This window comes from Myotis nattereri (assembly GCF_964212035.1).
Source record: "Myotis nattereri genome assembly, chromosome: X".
In the NCBI taxonomy this organism is placed as follows: domain Eukaryota; kingdom Metazoa; phylum Chordata; class Mammalia; order Chiroptera; family Vespertilionidae; genus Myotis; species Myotis nattereri.
The window spans coordinates 125,257,482-125,277,257 of NC_138078.1; the positions used below are offsets into that span (position 1 = coordinate 125,257,482).

At 39.2% G+C, this 19,776-nt stretch overlaps 1 protein-coding gene across 1 annotated transcript; it reads right to left on the reverse strand.

Moving 5' to 3' along the window:
• Positions 1-16,450: 16,450 nt before the first annotated feature.
• GPR101 (G protein-coupled receptor 101) lies at positions 16,451-17,962 on the reverse strand (the record flags this gene model as incomplete). The annotated part of the gene is made up of 1 exon (XM_081081525.1): positions 16,451-17,962. The coding sequence occupies one exon, from the start codon at positions 17,960-17,962 to the stop codon at positions 16,451-16,453; it is 1,512 nt and encodes a 503-aa protein (XP_080937651.1).
• Between the last annotated feature and the right edge of the window lie 1,814 nt (positions 17,963-19,776).

The following is a 19,776-nucleotide window of genomic DNA, read 5'->3' on the forward strand; positions in this document are numbered from 1 at the left end:
GTTGATAGCTCCCAAATCTCTTTCTCTAACCATAACTTCTATCTCCTTATATTCTGAACATTTGCATGTCCCATTGGTACAATCAGTTGTAATTTATCTTTATTGTTGAAAGTATTACAGATGTCCCCTTTGTTTTTTCCCCCATGACACCCTCCACCTTGCACCTGCCCCTCCCAGGCCTTCACCACACTATTGTCTGTGTCCATGGGCTATGCATATATGCACATAAGTTCCCCGGTTAATCTCTCTTCCCCACTCCCCACCACCCCCACCTTTCCTCTGAAATTCGTCAGTCATTCCATGGGTCTATGTCTCTGGATCTATTTTGTTTACCATTTTATTTTGTTCATTAGATTCCACATATGAGTGAGATCAAGTGATACTTATCTTTTTCTGACTAGCTTATTTTGTTTAGCATAATACTCTCCAGGTCCATCTATGCTGTTACAAATGGTAAGAGTTCCTTCTTTTTTACTGCCATATAGTATAAAATTTAAAAAAGTGATTTTTAGCACTTCTTTTACCCAAAACTGACTCATCTTATTTTTTTTCTCTCTTTGACCATCATCTCTAATCTCTGATCTCCTTGGCTTATTTTTCAGTAATTCTTAACATAGCCCTTTCATGCTTTATAGCTAATTAATCCCAACTTTCCTACTTATTCTTCTTCAGAAGCTTTTTATTTTTGCCCATCTCTTTCTTTCAATTCCTAGTCCAGGCCTTTATTCCCTTGTGCCTGGATTGCTCCAACTACCTCCTATTAGAAAATATGTTGAGTAGGCAGAAGTGGAACCCAAACACCTATTCAATTTCCCAGACCCTTGTCTCTCCTTTTCTAACACATGCTATACACTATCTGCTGCCAGGTGTACTTCTTTCATTATTTTCCTATTATAATAGTTCAATTCAGTCCAAGATTAATTTTAACATGTCAAAACATATTTACACCAGAGACTATGCTAGGTGCTGGGAACACAGTGGTGAAGATAGATAAGGTCCCCTGTTTTTCTGGACTTCATATCTTAATGGAAAGGAGACAAAGAAGAAATTATGGGTTTGATGAGCTTTGTGAAAGAAATGATTTTGAAGAAGAGGTGAATGGTCAAATGTTCCAAGCAGATGGGATGGCATGTTCAAAAGTCCTGAAGTCAGAAGGAATTTGACATCCTCAAAGAATACAGAAGTCTAGGATGGCAAGAGAAAGAGGGTGGAACAAGGTGACAATAGAGGTAAGGAATGGTCAGATCTTACAAGGTTCTTTATAAACTATATTAGGGAATTTAGATTTTGTATGAGTAATGGGAAGTTGAGGTGTTTAAACAGGGAACTATAATAATGTCATTCTCCTTATAAGAAAACTTTAATAGTACCATACTTCCTTCTCTATCAAGGTGGAAACTTACCTTGGTGTTTGGGCTCCTCTTCTGCCTACTCAACACATTTTCTAAGTCTCTCAAAGCAGAATTCACTCACTAAGTCCAGGTGTGCCTGTTCCCAACTTTCTGGGCATGTCTCCCTAACTACATTAAGATCTCCTTGAGAACAGGGATTATGTAATGTCTATTTTGTATCCTTCATAGTATTAAGCACATGGTTCTTCTTAAATTGCATAGAGTATGAAGGAGGAGATACCATTATCATATAATGTTTTTATATCTATTTTATAATTGCATTGTGGGTATGAGAAACACCCAAAGTAAATTCTGTTATTGTCATATCAGGAAAAAAATAGTAAAATCATAGAGTGTGTTTTTGATATGTCATCTGGAACTGTTCTTTAAGAAGCCCTGTCTGCTTACAGACTCTTAAATGACATTTCATCATTATATTTTGAAATTCACAACAGGAAGAAAGGTTTATTGCCTATGTTCATGTTGTTTCACTTTTGAGGAAGACATGCTTAATTAAATAATTAGTATGCAGAATATCAATGTACACATCTAGTTATTAATCACTGATTAACAGTTACTAATAGCTGATTACGCTTCCTTGATGTAGAAAATATTCCTGAGAATGATTTTTTAAAATTAGCAATATTTATTCATGTAAAAAATGCTGAGGAGTTTCACACTTATTTAGAATAATTATGCATTCATTCAAAGCTCTTCCTTATGGTCACCACATTGCCTCATTGGTACTTGAATTCATCCATGGCATCATAGCAGAAGTATAGGACTTCACAGCTGTGAATACTGAGTATTCACATTTAATATTTAATATTGCATATTGTGACTGTAGGAAGACACTTGATTAATATACTAAGTATATTTCCATGTTGCTACATATCCTTTATATTTATTATTTTTAAGGCTGCTTAATCCATTGAGTAGATGACTTTGCTTAATTGTTTCTTCATGATTGAAATTGTTTTTTCCTTATTTTTGATTATTTCTTTCAGATGGTCTGTAAAATGGGATAACAAGGTCAAAAAACATGAATATTTTTATAAGTCTATGTTTTTTGCCATCAGCCGAGTGTCGCAGTTTCCCTACAGCCTTAACTGGCACTGAGTGTTATTTTTTAAAGCATTTTTCTTGCCCTGGCTGGGTGGCTAGGTTGGTTGGAGCATCATCCTATACACCAAAAGGTTGTGGATTCGATTCCCAGTCAGGGCACATACGGAGGTTGTGGATTCGATCCCCGGTTGGTGCACTTGCAAGAAATAGCCAATCGATGTTTCTCTCTCTCTCTCTCTCTCTCTCTCTCTCTCTCTCTCTCTCTCTCTCTCTCTCTCTCGTCTCAAGTTAATAAGGATATCTTCAGATGAGGCTAAAAAATAAACAAAAAATAATTTTTAAAGCATTTTTTGTTAACACAGTATGTCTAAAATGGCATCCAATTGTTTTTCTTCCTCTCATTTTTGAGCCAAAGGGAGTTATGTGCTCTGTGGCTGGTAGTCCTCTACCCAATTTTTTGTTTTAAAACTCTTAAAGATGTATAAACAATGCATAGTACAGAACCCTATACTGGTATATACTGTGTTTTTCTGTACATTCATACCTATGATAAAGTTTAATTTATAATTTAGGCACAGAAAGAGATTAATAATATTAACAATTATAATAGAACAATTTTCACATTATACTTAATAAAAGTTTTATGAGTGTTGTCTCTTTCTTAAAATATCATATTGTCACATTATACTTAATAAAAGTTTTATGAGTGTTGTCTCTTTCTTAAAATATCATATTGTATTGTACTTACCCTTTATCTTCTTGTGATGATGTGAGATGATAAATGCCTATGTGATGAGATGATATGAGGTGAGTTACTTTGAATATAAGCACTGTGATACTGCAACAGTCAGTCTGATAACTGAGATGGTTACTAAATGACTAATGTTTTCCTTTTCCATCTTTACTAAGCCCTTATCATGCTTGGTGGCCATAACGTTTGTACTTTGAGGTGCTACAGCACAATTAATTAGCACAGATTTCTTTTTCCTTCTTCACAATTTTATGGTTAGAGGACCCATTCTTACTGTAGATCACAGCAACCTTAGTGTATGATTTTTTCCCTTATTAAGTCGAGAATTTTTACCTTTTCACTTTAAGGCTTCCCTTTGGCATACCCAAATTGCCAGCATCACTGCTTTTGCATTTCGGGGTCATTATCAAGTAAAAGAAGGGGTACATAAACACAATCACTGAGATACTGCAACAGTTGATCTGATGCTGAGTTGACTACCAAATGGCTAAAGTATGGGGAGCCTATACAGCATGGATACACTGGAAAAAGGGATGATTCACATCCCAGGCTGGAAAGAGTAGGGCAGCACAAGATTTCATCATGATACTCAGAATGGCATGAAATTTAAAACTTTTGAATTTTTTATGTCTGGAATTTTCCAATTAATATTTTCAGACTGTGGCTGACTGGAGGTACTGAAACTATGGGAAGCAAAACCATGGATAAAGGAGACTGCTATACCGTTTTGATTATCTCAAGAGATCATGTTTAGAATCTGTGACTGAATCACCAATCAGTCTGCAGTGATTGAAGCCAGTTTGTTACAAAGAGCTTTTAAGACCCAGAATAATTATCTGCCAAGGGCAGAGTGCTTTTCTGTTGGCGTTCTCACTGTCTGTGCTTTGAATATATTTTTATTCATTAAAAGAAGCTAATGAAGTTCAATATATTTTGAGAATGTCTACTGTGTATGATTTTATCACTAAAGTAGAGAATCCATCTTCGCACAAAATGCAAGATAAAATATAGTGTACTGAAGGAAAAGTCCAATTATCCTAACACACAAATGTTAGCTACCATGGGATTTTGTGTTTTATTATATCAAGTTGTCCCTGCCTTATCAAAAAACTCAATTCTAAAGGCCAAAGGATCAAAAAAGCATAAAGATATGTTAATGGTAATTGTTAACAAACCAACAAATACTTATTAAGCTTCTTTTGTGGGCTTGGCAATGTGCTAATAGGAAATATGGAAACATAAGGTAAAATACTATTTGTTTTTTATTGAGTTGACTATGTGTCAACTATTTCATATATTTATTTATCTTAATTTTCACCCAATTGTTTATCATAAGGTGTAGGTCATATTCCTCCCATTGCATGGATGAAGAAACCGAGGCACAGAGTGATTAAGTGACTTGTTTTAGGTCATTCAGGAAGTGTTGGACCTATGATTCACTTAAACCAGGATTGGAGTGACCTCAAAGATCATTCTCTTAAATACAATTTTCTACATCCTCCTCAAGAAAGAGGCACTTTATTTGAGCTGGAGCTAAATCAACAACCAAAAGATGCCTGTAGAATTGCCGTGTGATCCTCTGTTTGATCAAGTGGACTGCTCTTAATTGGGAGAACTAAGACTAATCCATGTAAAGCACTGATTTATTGCATCTTGTACATGCCCCAGTCTGCAAGCTGGGTATATGCCCTGACCAGGAATTGAACCCGAGACCTTTTGGTGTAAGGAATGATGCTCTAACCAACTGAGCAAGAATTCATAGACTTTTTAATAGTTTATGCATATAATATACAGCAAATTGAAATCAGAAAGAGTTTAGACTCAGAGACATGTATTAGCTATACACCTGTCATTTCCTGAACCTTTGAAGATGTTGGATTGACAAAAGGAAGCCTAAAGTAGGAATAGGTATTATCATCCCCATTTTTCAGCTAAGAAAACTGAGGCTTGGCAAGATTGTCACTTGCTCAAGATCAGACATTCAGACAGCTAGTAACCAACAGAGTTGATTTTTGTCACCCCAGAGCCCACGTGTTAATCACTATACCATACTGACTCCTGACAAGGACCTTTGAAGGGAGGGAAGGAAGTGGCCTGATGGTATATTGGATGGAAAGTTATTCTAAGTTTGGAAACTGGCAAAGGCAAATATACCAAACCTTGCCTCAAGCTTTCTATGATCCTCTTATTAAAATATTTTTCAAGATGATTGAATTGTTTTGGGGTACCCCATTACACTATAGGATTTGGAAGTCCTACTAGAGTTTTCTTCAATTAAGTTATTGAACCTTAATGCCATCTGAAAATTGTCTTTATGATATGAACATCAATGAAATACTATGCTAAAAATTTGCCCATAATATCACCTCAAAATATAAAGGTATCTTCTTTTGTTCATGCTCTGCTCTGTCTAGTCTATGGGTTTAAGCTTTTGCAATATTTACATTGGTGTGATGCTTGGCAGTTGCTTAAGGTCCGACTTTTTTCACCTAACACCATATTTTAAAGATTGCCCCAGGCTGCACATATATATAGTCTTTAATACGTTTTTTAAATGTATTTTTTATCAATTTATTTTAAGCAATAATTGAAATACAGTATTATATTAGTTTTAACTGTACAAAATAGTGATTCAACATTTATATATCTTACCAAGTGATCACCACAATGACTCTAATACATATTTGATGACTATCTTATTTCACTGAGCACTTAGTCCATCGTTTAGCTAATCACTATTTTGGGGCATTTGGTTTGCTAATAATTTTCAATATCATAAATCAGTATTATGAACACCTTTTTGCATGTAATTTGTCTTCTATGGGGTAATTTCTTTAGGATAAATCCCTAGAAATGAGATATTTCTCAATTTTTATAATACAAAACTTTGATTTAGAAAACTAATATATGCTCTGAGTATGCAAGTAAATATTCCTGTTTTGCTACATAACATGAAAATGTTTATTTACATTTTCTAATTTGAAGCAAGTTATACAAAATTTATTATATTGGAAACTAGACCTGGACCTCTTAGTATCCTTTTTGAAATAGAGAACTTTAAGCTACTAATTTTTATTTTTTCCTTTAGTTAGAGATCTCCAGCATTCACTAGAATGGATTCTCACACTCTTTTGAAGTGACTCCCTCCAGCCCTGTTGCTCAGCACGAGAGGCTGGTGATTTTTACTGGTATTTGATAATGTACAAGTCTTGAGATTTAGAGAATCAGTAGTCCACCTCAAAACTGACATGCTTTGTGTTTTTGAGAAAGCAACTTTGATTCACTGTAGTGTTTGGTTAACAAAGTTATTTCTCATTTTGTTTCAGGGATAATTCCCCCCCCCCCTTCCCTGCCTGTTTCTGGTTTATTACTAAATCTACAGTGTGGTGAAAGTGGATTAAAGAATGTCCCCAAAGGCTTCCAGGCACATTAGCTTTGCTTTTGAATATCGATATCTATGTGAACATCTATGTTGATATATATGTATGCTTCCAATGACATGTTTTAAATATATATGGAAAAAAGTTTATTCTAAATAATATTTCCTGAAAAGATACCATAAAATGGTTTAATTTAAAGCAATTAGAACAAGGAGGCACGTTTCTTTAAAAAATTGAAGTTGAGTACACTGATTTTTCAGTGTAGAAGTTTTTCTTTTCTTTTTTTCTTCTTCATTTTGTTTAGAGCATGAGAGCTATTGTCAAATAAATCTTAAGTAAAATGTGAAAATTTCTAACGTGAATCAATTGTACAAACTATATTACATCTATGTATCTGGGTGATCATTTAAAAACATACATTGGTTTAGCATGCAGATTTTATGAAATACCAGATACTGCTTGCTGACTTATTCCTCAAATCTGCATATTTCTGGTTGTTAGCTGTCTTTTTCTGTTTTCTATCCTTTGGAGGCTGAGAATGTTCAAGTTTGACTTACTTGTGTGTAGATAAATCTTTGGAGTCAATTTTCTTGTGTTTATTTGCCTCAATTAAGTAATAGTCAGGTGTCACAACTTCCAAAGTTTTGGGTATTGGTATTGCAAATATTCTTTAAGCTTAAAGTTTTGGGAGAGCAGTCATGAATATTATACATTTTCTGAAATACATTTTATTGGTAAATATTTGTCTTGTCTTATTGAGAAAATGTTTGAAATCTACCTATACATTTCATTTTATAATTTTAAAAACACTTATTTATTTGAGGGAGGGGGAGAGAGAGAGAGAGAGAGAGAGAGAGAGAGAGAGAGAGAGAGAGAGAGACTTGCTGTTTCACTTATTTATGTAGTATTCATGTGTTTATTGGTTGATTCTTGTATGTGCCCTGACTGGGGATCAAACCCACAACATTGGTGTATTGGGATGATGCTCTAACCAACTGAGCTACACAGCCAGTGCTCTCTATACACTTAAATTCATGTACATCCTCAAAGCCATCCTTAAACTGAGGGGTACTTATTTGTGTGTATAGGGATTAGAGAGGTGGTATTGTCCTTAAAGAGGAGATTGTAATGAGAAGGGACAGGGTCAGAGAGTTGCATTTTGAAAGAGGAGTTGACTAGTTACCTCATGGAAGAGAAAATAATCCACTAGCCATTAGTATGTCTTTGTCTGTATTGGAAGGGTCCTGAGGAATGAAGGGGACTGGTGGGAGAGGGAGTGGCAACCTTAAGGAGGTCAAAGGTGTCTCTTGACAGCAAAGTTTTCATATCCTATCAATGGTCTCCCATTCAGTCTTATAATCCAAAGCTGAGCCCGAAGCCCTGCCTAAGAGTAACTGCTATTATGAGATTCATTGAAACTAATTCCATTATACTCTAAATACTTTGAATTAAGTGGTGTTATCATGAGCTTCAAGGGACTCTTTTCGCACCAGGTTTGCTGCCTTATAGTTTTATCTGAAGTCACAAGCCCTCTTATTTATATTGACCAGAGGCCCAGTGCATGAATTCGTGCACAGGTGGGGTCCCTTGGCCTAGCCAGCTTTTGGGCCAATTGGGGCTGTGGGAGGTTGGTGGGGGTTGGGGGGGGGTAGAAGGGGCTGCAGGAGGTTGGCTGTGGGAGCGCACTGACCACCAGGGGACAGTTCCTGCGTTGAGCATTTGCCCCCTGGTGGTCAGTGTGTGTCATAGTGACCAATCGTTCCATTGTTTAGGCTTTTATATATATAAATGATAGTTTTCTAGAAAGGCAAATTTATTTCTGTAGTAGTCATCTACTGGATGGCGTTCATAGATTATTTGAAGGTTGCTGCATGCAATTCTCATGGCAGTCATCTACAGACATTTTGAAATACAGTGTGTAAGTCAGTATTTAGCTTGATTTTGGACTGAAATGGAGAAGAGCACTTTACTTTGATTGAAACAGAGATGACTAGCTCCCAAGACTCCAAATGTGGGCCTATTAATACCACTTTGGAAGCATGTGGCATGCAGTTCCTTGTACTACTTCCAATTAGATTACCAGAAGAGCTAGTAGGTCAAGCACTTTGACTCAAGAGGAACTAGTGGGTTCTAAGGTTTTAGATATATTTGCCTATCTCATCTGTGTCCTGTGTTTTCCTATGTCATGGCTGGTGTTAAAGGTATAACTGGGGCTTGAGGGAGCATGCTTTTTCCCTCCTATTCTATAAACCCTAGTGGGTTGGGTATGAACTGAGGTGGGTGTGGGTATGGCTGAGTTGTATTGAGGAAGATGTCCAGGCCCTGACAGGGGTAGGAGCCCAGTAGGGGTAATCCAGGTGCTGGGCAGTACTATGTCCTCAAAACAAAGCCTGTTGACTCCCCTCCCCCCGTTCAAACCTTTTTGCCTGAGAAAGACTGGCATTTGGGAGCCTCATAAACTATCTGGCCCCATTTTTCCACTCTGCCCACCCCACCCACACTTTGAATTTTTTTTCATTCATTGAGGTCTAGGCAAATACCCCTCTTCCAGGAAGTCCATCAGGGTGATGCCTCCATCCCACTGCAAATTTCTTATATTGGAATAGTGCAATGTGAAATATTGGGGCCCACATATTTAATTCTACTGTGTAATAGTTTATCCACTGTTTTCTCTGTTCAAGCAATATAGAAGGGATGGAAACCTAGTTATGTGTCTCCCTCACTGTTTTCTCACAGAGTTCCATAAAATAACCAGATACACGATTAAAATTAGACTTTATTTAGCATATTTAAGAAGAATATATGAATGACAGATTAACAGCACCTATTTATGAAACACAAACATTACTTAATAATATTTAGTTAAACCACAAACATCAATCTTTTTGCATTCCCCAAGCAGGAGTCTGTTATCTCTGTCCAGCAAATAAATAAATAAATAAATAAATAAATAAATAAATAAATTGTAACATTTTAGAAATAACACAATTAAAGCCAACCAATATATGAGACCTGTCATTGGGCAGAGTCTGTAAGACTACTGATCCATGTAACTATTGATTTGTGAATTTGGGGTGTGAAGGGGCTTCTCTTCTTGTTGGGGGGAGGAGGATAAAACCCACCTCTTTTATGCACCTGAAGATAAATTGTGTCAATGGGAACTTGGCCCAAGGATTATAGTTTGGCAGTCCTTTAAAAAGGCACTTTTAAATTACAAATGCATTTTTGGGAGGAAAAGGAAAATTTTAAAATCAAAATTTTAAATATTAGAGCTGTTTATTGACTGAATGCATGTTTCTATTGTTTTGTCTCAAAGCAGCACAAAATTTGGTATTAAAGACAGTTTTAGAAATTATTTAATGAGGGTATTTAATGAAAAATGAGTTTTCTAGTTTTAATATTTTTGTGCTTAAAATATAATAAACCCATCTTACAGTCCTCTTGTCTGATGCAAATGTTGTTGATATATGATGGTAATTCTTAAACACCTTGGCTGCGGCCCCCAGAGGAGTCCCACTACCATCCATTTTTATCTCTCAGACAACCAATAAACACACACACACACACACACACACACACACACACACACGAGTAGCCTTTTTCTATTTTTTGTTGGTTTGTTTTTGTTTTCATTTGGTAGTGTTCTAAGGAGGCAGGAATGGTCACAATATAGATCTACTAAATGCAAATCTTGTCAGCAGTCAGGTACTAATTTGGTCTTGAGAATACAGTATTCTTTTCATTCCACCAACAGGATTCCAATAACCTATTCTGGGGTCTTTGCTCTTTAAAGGGGAAAAGATTTTCTATTTTGATTTTTCATTCTATACATTCAATTATTAGAAAACAGGCATACCAGTTCCAAGTGTGTTGTGGAGAATTGCAGTGAGGACTTCAGCCAAGATGATTAGTTCACATTAATGACCAATTGTACCATAATAAGTTTTCATTTGTCATATATACATACTGTATTGTACTTTAAAAATTAAAATAAGTGTACTACGTTCTACTTCAGAAATTGATCAAAGTGAAGGTCACACATAAAATTCTGCATGCATTTTATTAGCTAATTACATGTAAGTACTATCTTTTTTTGAGCATGATACTAACTACAAACACATACAGTCTAATATCTAGCACCTTATCTCCAAGAATACTTATGTTTTATATACAGTTACAGCTTATATTTAGGAGAATTACTACAGAAAGAAATATACCACCAAAACAGACAAAAATACCAAAGTTTTAACATTAAAATTGTAGCACAGATGAAGAAGGGGAAATGCACTCAATTTTGAAGCACCAAACTAAAACCAATCTTGTTCATGTCTATATTTTAGAACCAGAGAGATCCAGTATTGAATTCTGAGACATGGCAAACACCTCATGAGTGTATAAGTTACTGTGTTTCCCCCCTGATGTATGTACTTTGAGATATGAGAGCTTTGGGAGACAATAATGGAAACATTTAACTCCTATTGGCAACCTTCATTTACCTCAAGGATTCTTACTTTACTTACCAAAAAGCAGTGGACTTGCCAGTAACCTGCCAATCAGTGGACAAGTTCTGTGTATTTTAGCTTTCTTATTTCTTCCTTCAGCCAGTGTTGTTGCTTTTAGCAGAAGACTGTTGTAAGCAAGCAGGACATTTGCCATAGAGGAAGAGATTGTAACTGGAGAGACTTTATTAAATGGGTTTCTCTTCTTGTTGAGTTTTAGGTTAGGTGCAGCGGTTCTCAACCTGTGTGTCGCGACCCCTTTGGCGGTCGAATGACCCTTTCACAGGGGTCGCCTAAGACCATCCTGCATATCAGATATTTATATTACGATTCATAACAGTAGCAACATTACAGTTATGAAGTAGCAACGAAAATAATTTTATGGTTGGGTCACAACATGAGGAACTGTATTTAAAGGGCCAGAAGGTTGAGAATCACTGGGTTAGGGCCTGCTGATTGCAGCTCATTGCTTCTGTCTCCTCACACCTAAGCTTGGAGGGGCTTTGAGGGGACCAAGAGCACCCATCTGGCCCATAGAGAATGAGAGAGACAGAGATAAGGAGGGAGAGGGTTAAGGGCCATGATTGACCAGATTTTCTCTTCTTATCTTGGTAACTGGCTCACAGCCAACTGTTCCTTTAATCTTGTGTCTGCTCTAGAAGGAAAAGACATTTTACTTAGAAAAGCCTCTCTTGACAGCATGGGGTTTGTCTGAAGAGGAATAAAAGAAGACGTGAGGGGAAAACACTTCTTTTGATTTTTTTCTCAAAATATAGGGGAGGGCAGTTATGAGAAAAAGTACAGTTCAGTAGTTGAAATTGTTCATCTTTGTTTCATCCCAACAACCTCTGAGGATTTTATCTCGGAGAGCTCAAATTACAAGATGCATAATTTTTCTCTTTCAAATGGTGTATTTCAGACATTGTAAAAACATTTTCTCAGCATTTAAGAAAGACTAGTTTAATCTTCTAAATTATTAATCAAATAGTATTAAAAATCTATTTTTTTAAATTTATTTTTAAAGAGAGATGAAGGGAAAGGGAGAGAGAGAAAAACATCTATCGGCTGCCTCTGGCACGCCCCCAACTGGGTATCTAGCCTGCAAGTGAACTGGCAACTTTTGGGTGCATGGGACGCCACCCAACCAACTAGCCACACTGGCAAGGGCTGAAAAAAGTCTTCTGAAGTAACTTTACCTAGCTTAATTGGCTTATTATGTATAAAATGAGGCAATGTCAGGCACCTTGTAATTTTATAGGTAAAATATTTTTTAAAGTTTTTTCCCCCCCTGAAATAATTAAACAGTATCTACAGAATTGAATGTGTCCCAAAGATGTGCTGTATTGGGAGCTTTTTGGTAAGAAGTGAGATGCCTACCTCCTCCTAAATTATAAAATGGCACTTTTCCTTACCTGTTGAATTTGAAGTAGGTATCCTGGTCATCTCTAAATTGGATTGTAGTTGGGAGGAGACAGAAAAATACCTTTAACTGTTGGTTACTTCTACTGTTCACTCCTCTTGTTCCCTGCTTCCATGGTCCCCAGGTCCCTGTGAATCTGTCAGCTCTAGGTTTGGAGGGGATGAATGGGAGTGAGTGAGCACACAGAGCTTCAAGCAAGAGCTATTCCTGAAGGGCCAGTACAGGAGGGGGAGCGAGGCAGGTGAAGTCAGTGGGCATGATGGCAAGAGGTAGGCAAGGAGCCAGAAGTGCAGGACATCCCAGCAGCTGGCATTTGTGGTGCCATAGAGAAAATGGACCCTTGCATCACAGAAGTCATAGAAACCTAGGGCTTGCACCTTATTACAGCCTTCCCAAACTTGTTGAAATTCATGTGCTAGTCAAAGCACCTGCAGCTCCTCGGCAAACTAGATGCTTTATTATTCTTAAATAAGGAAATCATTAAATTGGAGATCACATCATTTCAAAGTCTGGTTTGTCTGGCCCCTGTACTTTAGTGGGAATTTTACCTGCACATATGAAGTGGCCTTGGCAAAAGAACACATTCTTTAAAAACATTTAGGGAAAACTATTGCACGTGAAGATCTGTAAGGCTAATGACCTTTTTTCTGCACTTTCAGATCTTCAAATGACAAAATGGTACTAGTATGGGCAGTAAAACCTCATTAAGTTGATAGTGTTTTATTCAAAATAGCATGGCATTCTAAGCAGTTGCTCTCTCCAAGCTAACTAGAGGCCCTATTGTTCATTAAGAATAAAATGTCAACAAAGCAGAATGCTCTTAATTCAAAGGTCCTCTTTCCCAGTCCTTTGTTTTCAAAATGTTTTCACTTTGAAAAATCCATTTTGCCATAAGAATGGACAATGACTAAAATAGGGAAAAGAGGAACTTTAAAAAGGAAATCGGAGAGTTTTAGTTTCCTGGAGAATGTTGTGTGTGCTGTTAAATGAACTTACCACACTCGTACAGGTCTGGTTCCATTTTGATTTGGGATTTTGGCAAACAATTTTCTCTGATAAAGTTTGAAGGGGTTGAGCTTTAAAAATAAAACAAGAAGTTCAGTTTCAACAAAATATTTGGAGACACTTATGTTTGAAATCCCGTTTCCTAACCAGGTAAGCATTTCTGCTCAAAAGACAGGCTACATCTACCTTGAACTCTTTTGACCATGACAGATTTTCATGGCAATACCCCTCCTCCCATAAGAGGTTTATACTAGCAAATGTCTGACTTAATTCATTTATATATTTTGGTAAGAAAATAAGATTGTGCAGGGGTGAAATTCAGCCCCCATGTCTTGTCTGAATTACCACAATTTCCTAAATTAATGGGGTTGGAATTAATAAGATTTTCATGGACACATTGAAAGGTCATACAGGCCATTTCTTTGCCCAGATATCATTTGAGGACAGGTTAATACAGAAATTTGGCAATAAATTGGTATAATAAATGTATGACTATAATTTATTTATATATTTTGGTAGAAAAATAAATGATTATGCATGGGTAAACTTCAGCCCCCATGAATTACCACAACTTCCAAATTAATGAGGTTGGAAGTAATAAGATTTTCATTGACATATGGAATTGACAGATCAGCACAATATTATTTGGCTCTATCCCCTCTCTTTTCCTAAATTCTGAACATGGCATTTCAAAATTCTCATGCAGACTTATTCACAGCCCCAATACATTGTTCTTTACCTCTCCCCCTTGAGAAGCTCATGTTGGAATCTGTGAGGAGGAAGAGATTAAGAAAATATGAATGAGCTGGGCATTTGTATGAATTAAATTTGAGTTCTATATAGACACGGTATTCACACAAGAATGAAGCTAAACTCTGAATATGGCCATCTTTATGTACAACTACCTGATTAACTCTTTTCAACCAAATATACCATCCTTTTCCCTCTACGGATTTCTGCATGAACAGTTGAATGGCCATAGAGTTATTTAATTTGATCTTCAGGAGGATCAAAAACATTGTCCTGTTTTATGGTTCCATGTTATTTGGTCAAGTCAGTACGGTGTGTGCCTTCAGAAATACATAGATGTAATGCTTACCCAAAATGATTTCAAGTTTTCAGATTTGAAAACTCTTCCTCTGTATTGACTCTAGGGATAATTTAGATATTGTAAAGGTACGCCCAAAGTGATCTACTTCAACAGCAATAATTAGGATATATCTGACCTGAACACATTGATTTTAGGATTGTGTTGAACAGGTCTGATGCTTCCCAGGTATTGAGAAGCCATCCTGTTTGTTATTTCTGACTCTCTTATATTTCTTTCCCACATCTGCAAAGAGCTTAAAAGCTTTAGAGAGAACTGCAGGTGGAAAAGACACATGGGTGTGCCTGGAGGAAGGAAAATGTTTATCTTGACACTTGCTCCCCATGTGGAGATTATATTTCTTGTCTATGACCTCATGGACACTAAAGACATTTCTAATGGGCACATCACTACTGATTGGCATTGTGAGTTTTGTAGAACTTTGGCCACCTCTAGTTGAATTTTTTTGGGGGGGGGTACTGTTTGACCAAAAAGGCCTATTTGGACCTCCCTTCTTGCTCCCCCACCCGACACAAGTGACTGGTAGGGGAGATTTGGAGGATTCTTCTGAGCATCCCAATTCAATCACAAAGGAAAAGTTATAAAATAGTGGCATAATTTCTATCCCACTATTATTCAAGTAGGAGAAAGGAAATAAATTAGTGTCTACTGATAGTTTTCCATTTGCACAAAATGACCTTGGTTCCAGCCCATGCACAAACCTAGGGTTTTATAGAAAAAAAGTCAACTATTTAGCCTCATGCTATTTCTCTATCTTCTCCCTTGGACTAGCTTCCCATTTCAAACATGCCCTATTTTCCTCTTCCACTTTTCTGGACCCCTGTAGAGCAGGGGTGGGGAACATTTTTTTCTGCCAAGGACCATTTGGATATTTATAACATAATTTGTGGGCCATGCAAATTTATCAACTTAAAGATTAACCTGCTAAGACACTGGGGGCTAGGGGAGGCTGGGGGAAGGTCAAGGGGGGGGGGAAAGGAAACAAATGTACTACTCTTTGTAATATTTTAAGCAATAAAACAAAATTAAAAAAGAAAAATACCGGAAAAAGTCATCAATACATATTGATATGTATTCTTAATATATTATATATGACATTTCTTCTGAAAAAAAAATTAACCTGCTATATTTGCTCAAACATTTAACTCATCCCTAATGCCTTGGCAGGGCCAGACCAAATGATTTTGTGTGTCTTACATGGCTCACAGGCCAGGCGTTCCCCACCCCTGTTGTAGAGGATCTGGAACTTTGGAATTTTAGCTACATTATGCTTTTGTCTTAGTTTCCACAATAGTCTTCGCACCAGATTGTGGATCTCATACATTGATCAGTCAACCAGGTTCTGCTTATTGGGTTCCATGAATGATGTGGTCCATTGCTTTTCTTTCAGTTAAACATAGGCTGTAACCCTTGCCCATTACCTCCTGACGTGAGGTCCTAAAAGTCCTTAAGTTCATAGACTTCATCTTCCTTTTCCCTCAGAGTGAAAGCCGACACCTTGTAGCTCTTGGGAGACAGACCAAATACCAAGTCCAGGTCCAAAATGGATAGACCTTGTTGCATTAAGAAATTTGGAGCCTAATAATTTTTTGGGGGGAAATTTCAGTCAGAATCCTCAAGTCTGTGCTTTGAGGGACACACTTTTAAAGGAAAACACCGTTCCAAACCTCTTCCATATATTTATCTATCTTGTGGAGAGATGGATGTGTGCAACACCTTTGCCTGGAATGGTATGGGTTGGTGTTAATGGGATTGTGATTGGTCCATTGAAAAGAAATCTGTTCCTGTTTACTGTACTGTAGGCAGTTCAAGGTTTGCCTTAGAACTCACTTCAAGGAGAAGTGGCAGAATTGTGAGAAGGGACAGCCTTGCCTTCAGTCCCATTCTCTGTGCCAGCTTCGGTTCCAGGAAGGTCTGGGTGGCTATCTTCTTTTGGGGGCTTTCCCTTGCAGAAGAACTTCTTCAGCATATCCTGAATTTCCTTCTTGATGGTCTTGTGCATGTACCCATAGATGTAGGGGTGGATGCAGCACTGCAGGAAGAAAAGCCAGATTATTATGGTGATCACCCACTGGGGTACCTTGGTTTGGATATCCACCCACACAGCTAGGACCGCTAGAAAGCAGTAGGGCCCCAGGGATAGCACGTAGGAGAAAATGATGAGAAAGATCACTTTAGCAGCTTTGCACTGGTAGCACCTGGGCAGAGGAGGGTCATTGTTGCTGTTTCGACGACTTGGTGGGAGACTCTCTGGGATGTTCACTGCTTCGATGTCATCCTCACTGAAATTGATGTTGTCCTCATCAAAGTCCATGTCATCTTCACCCAAGTCAATGCTGCACTGGTTGACCTCTATGTGACTGCTGCCTGCTTGCATGCTGCTCTCAGTTTTGGTATCACCTTCTTTACCCTCCATGCTGCCATCGTTGGCTATGAAGCTGCTTTCTCTGACCTCCTTGCTGCCCTTGGCCTCCATGCTCCCTTCCTCGGCTTCCATGCTGCCCTCTTCGGCCTCCACACTGCCCTCCTTCACCTTGATCTCACCTTCATTCTGGCTGTGGAACTTGCTCTCACCCTGGAACTCATCTTTCTTCTCTCCCTCTTCATCCTCATTCTCCACACAGTCCTTGGCCCGAACCTTCAAGCTGTGGCTCTTGACGTTGTACAGAAGAGCATGCTGACGCCGGGCTGCACCAAACACCACAGAGTAGCAGGCAATCATGACAGCCAGTGGAATGATGATAAAGGACACCACACTGAGAATGGTGTAGCTGGGGCTGGCCCCCCAGATCATGGAGCAGAGGGCATTATGCTCATCAAAGGCAGCCTGACCCCAGCCATAGAGTGGGGGTGTGCTCTGCAGGATGGCCAAGATCCAGGTGCCATAGAGGAGCATGTAACCCCGGCGTGGGGTCATTTTGGCTGGGTAGGAGAGTGGGTGGATGATAGACAGGTAGCGATCCACTGACACTACAACGATGGTGTTGACACTGGCAAAGGCGAACAGGTGAGTGAGGCTAACCAGGGCGGTACAGAAGTGGCTGTTGAGGGGCCAGAAGAGAGGCACAGAAATGGCCACTACCCAGGGGGCCACGAGTGAAACCTGCAGCAGGTCAGTGATGAGGAGGTTAAAGATGAAGCGGTTGGTCACCTGCAGCAGCTGAGGCTTGCGCTGCAACACGAGTGCTAGCACTATGTTGCCAATGAATGAGGCAGTGAGAAAGATGAGCAGCACGCTCGAGCGGATGATGCCGTGAGCCAGGCTGATGGGCATTTTGGAGAATGGGATGCACGTGTGGCTGCTGTTGCTTTCCCTAGTAGTGTTGGTGCAGGTGGAGGTCATGTCGGTGGTAGGCGTATGTAAGACAGGGTTCAGGCTTGGAGCCGGCACCAGCAGGCGGTAAAGGGGTGCACAGACCACACTCACTGCTGAGGATGAAAGAAAGAAACACGTGGGCCAGGTTAGTCACCGAGGGGGCACCAGCTTCAGGGCTTCAGCACCTGGCAGCAGTGCTGCCTAATCCCCTCCCCAAGGTCATCAAGCAGCCTCCTTTGCTTTTCTCTCAATCCTTCTCTTACTCTCCAAGTCTCTCTGCCTCTTTCTAGGGGTTCTCCGAGTCCCTCCCACTTGTCTTTCCTACCGGAGCGTGCATGTCTGTGCTACTATCTTTGAGTCACACAGTTTGGGTTTCTCAAGTTTCCCCAGCTGTCTCTCCCAGTAGCGCCTGCACGTGCTCTGTGTCCCAGCCTGTTTACGTTTAATTCTTTCTCTTCAGTGTCTCTAGCATACTTTTTCTGTATCTCCTGAAGTGTGTGTACATGTCTCACAGTTTTACTCCAACTTTCTCACCCCTGCTTCTCACTTTGCCCTCTGTCTCTTTTTCTTAGACTCTCGCTAGCACAATCGTGCTCTGTCAGTCTCTGTCAGCTCATCACATTTCATTTCTGTCTCGTGTACTCCAGTCTCTCAAACTCTTGGTTAGTTTGTTTCTCAGTCTCTCTGTGTCTCTTTCACTAGCAGACTTTCTCTGTAGCTGTGTATGTGTGTCTCCATCTCTCTTCCTCTTTCTCTCATCCTTGTCACTGTCTCTTCCTCCATCTCTTTCTGATGCACTCTTGTTTCTCTTTGTGTCTCTGCCTGTCACTGACTGTGGCTCACTAGAACATGCACTTCCAGGTCTTTTCCTGATGTCTTGTCTCTCCATTTCTCTGACAATCTTTGTGGGTCCCTAACGCACCTGCTCAGTATCACTCGCTGTATGTGTGTCCTGTAAGTCTCTGTGTCTCTCCAACTCTCCTGTTTCCATGTTTCCCTCTGATTCTCTATGTTGTCACTTTCTATTGCTGTGCTTTCTCTTTCCTAAATCCTCTCATTTCTGTGTCTCTCTGTCTTCCCCTGATGTTTGTCTCTCCATGTGTTAAGTTCTCTCTTTATCACTGTCTGCCTGTCTCTTTCCTTTGCTCTCTGAAGATCTACTGCTTGTCCCTCTTGATTATCTGTTTCTCCGTTGCTCAGGCTCACTCTCTGTCACGTGCAATTAGAGTCGGTTTTTGTGTGTCTCACTCTCCCCCAGAGAATCTCACTAAACACTTTCTGTGTATATTTCAGTGTGTGTGCATCTCCGTCTGTCTTCATTTTTCTCCGATGATCCCTCACCTCGGTTTTTCTCTGGCTGGATCTCTGCCTGTGATCTCTATCTCACTGTCGACTTAATTTTGCCATGGAAACCAGCTGCCACCTTGTCCACCACGGGCTCTAGCGGATAAATCTCCTAGTTTCTCAGCAGCATAGCCCTGGTGGATGCAGGGAGGATGCCTATTTTGCCGTTCCCCCCCCCCCACACACCCCCTCCAACCCATTCTGCATCCTCTTTGCATTCTCCAGCCCACCTGATATCTGCGGTGGGTGTTGGGAAGAGTGAGCTGGGGAGAGGAGAGGAGGCAGGGGTGCCAGGCTGTTGGGGAGAGTCCGAGAGAGAGTGAGGAAAATTGAGAGATAGAGAGAGACAGAAAGAGAGCCAGGGAGAGAGATCGAGAGACAGAGAGCGATGGAACAGTGAAGTCGAAAAAGAATAAGAAAAGAGAGGATGAGAAGCAGGGAATGAGAGAAAGGATGAGGAACCAAGAGAATTGGTGGTGGTGGGGGAGGAGAACAAA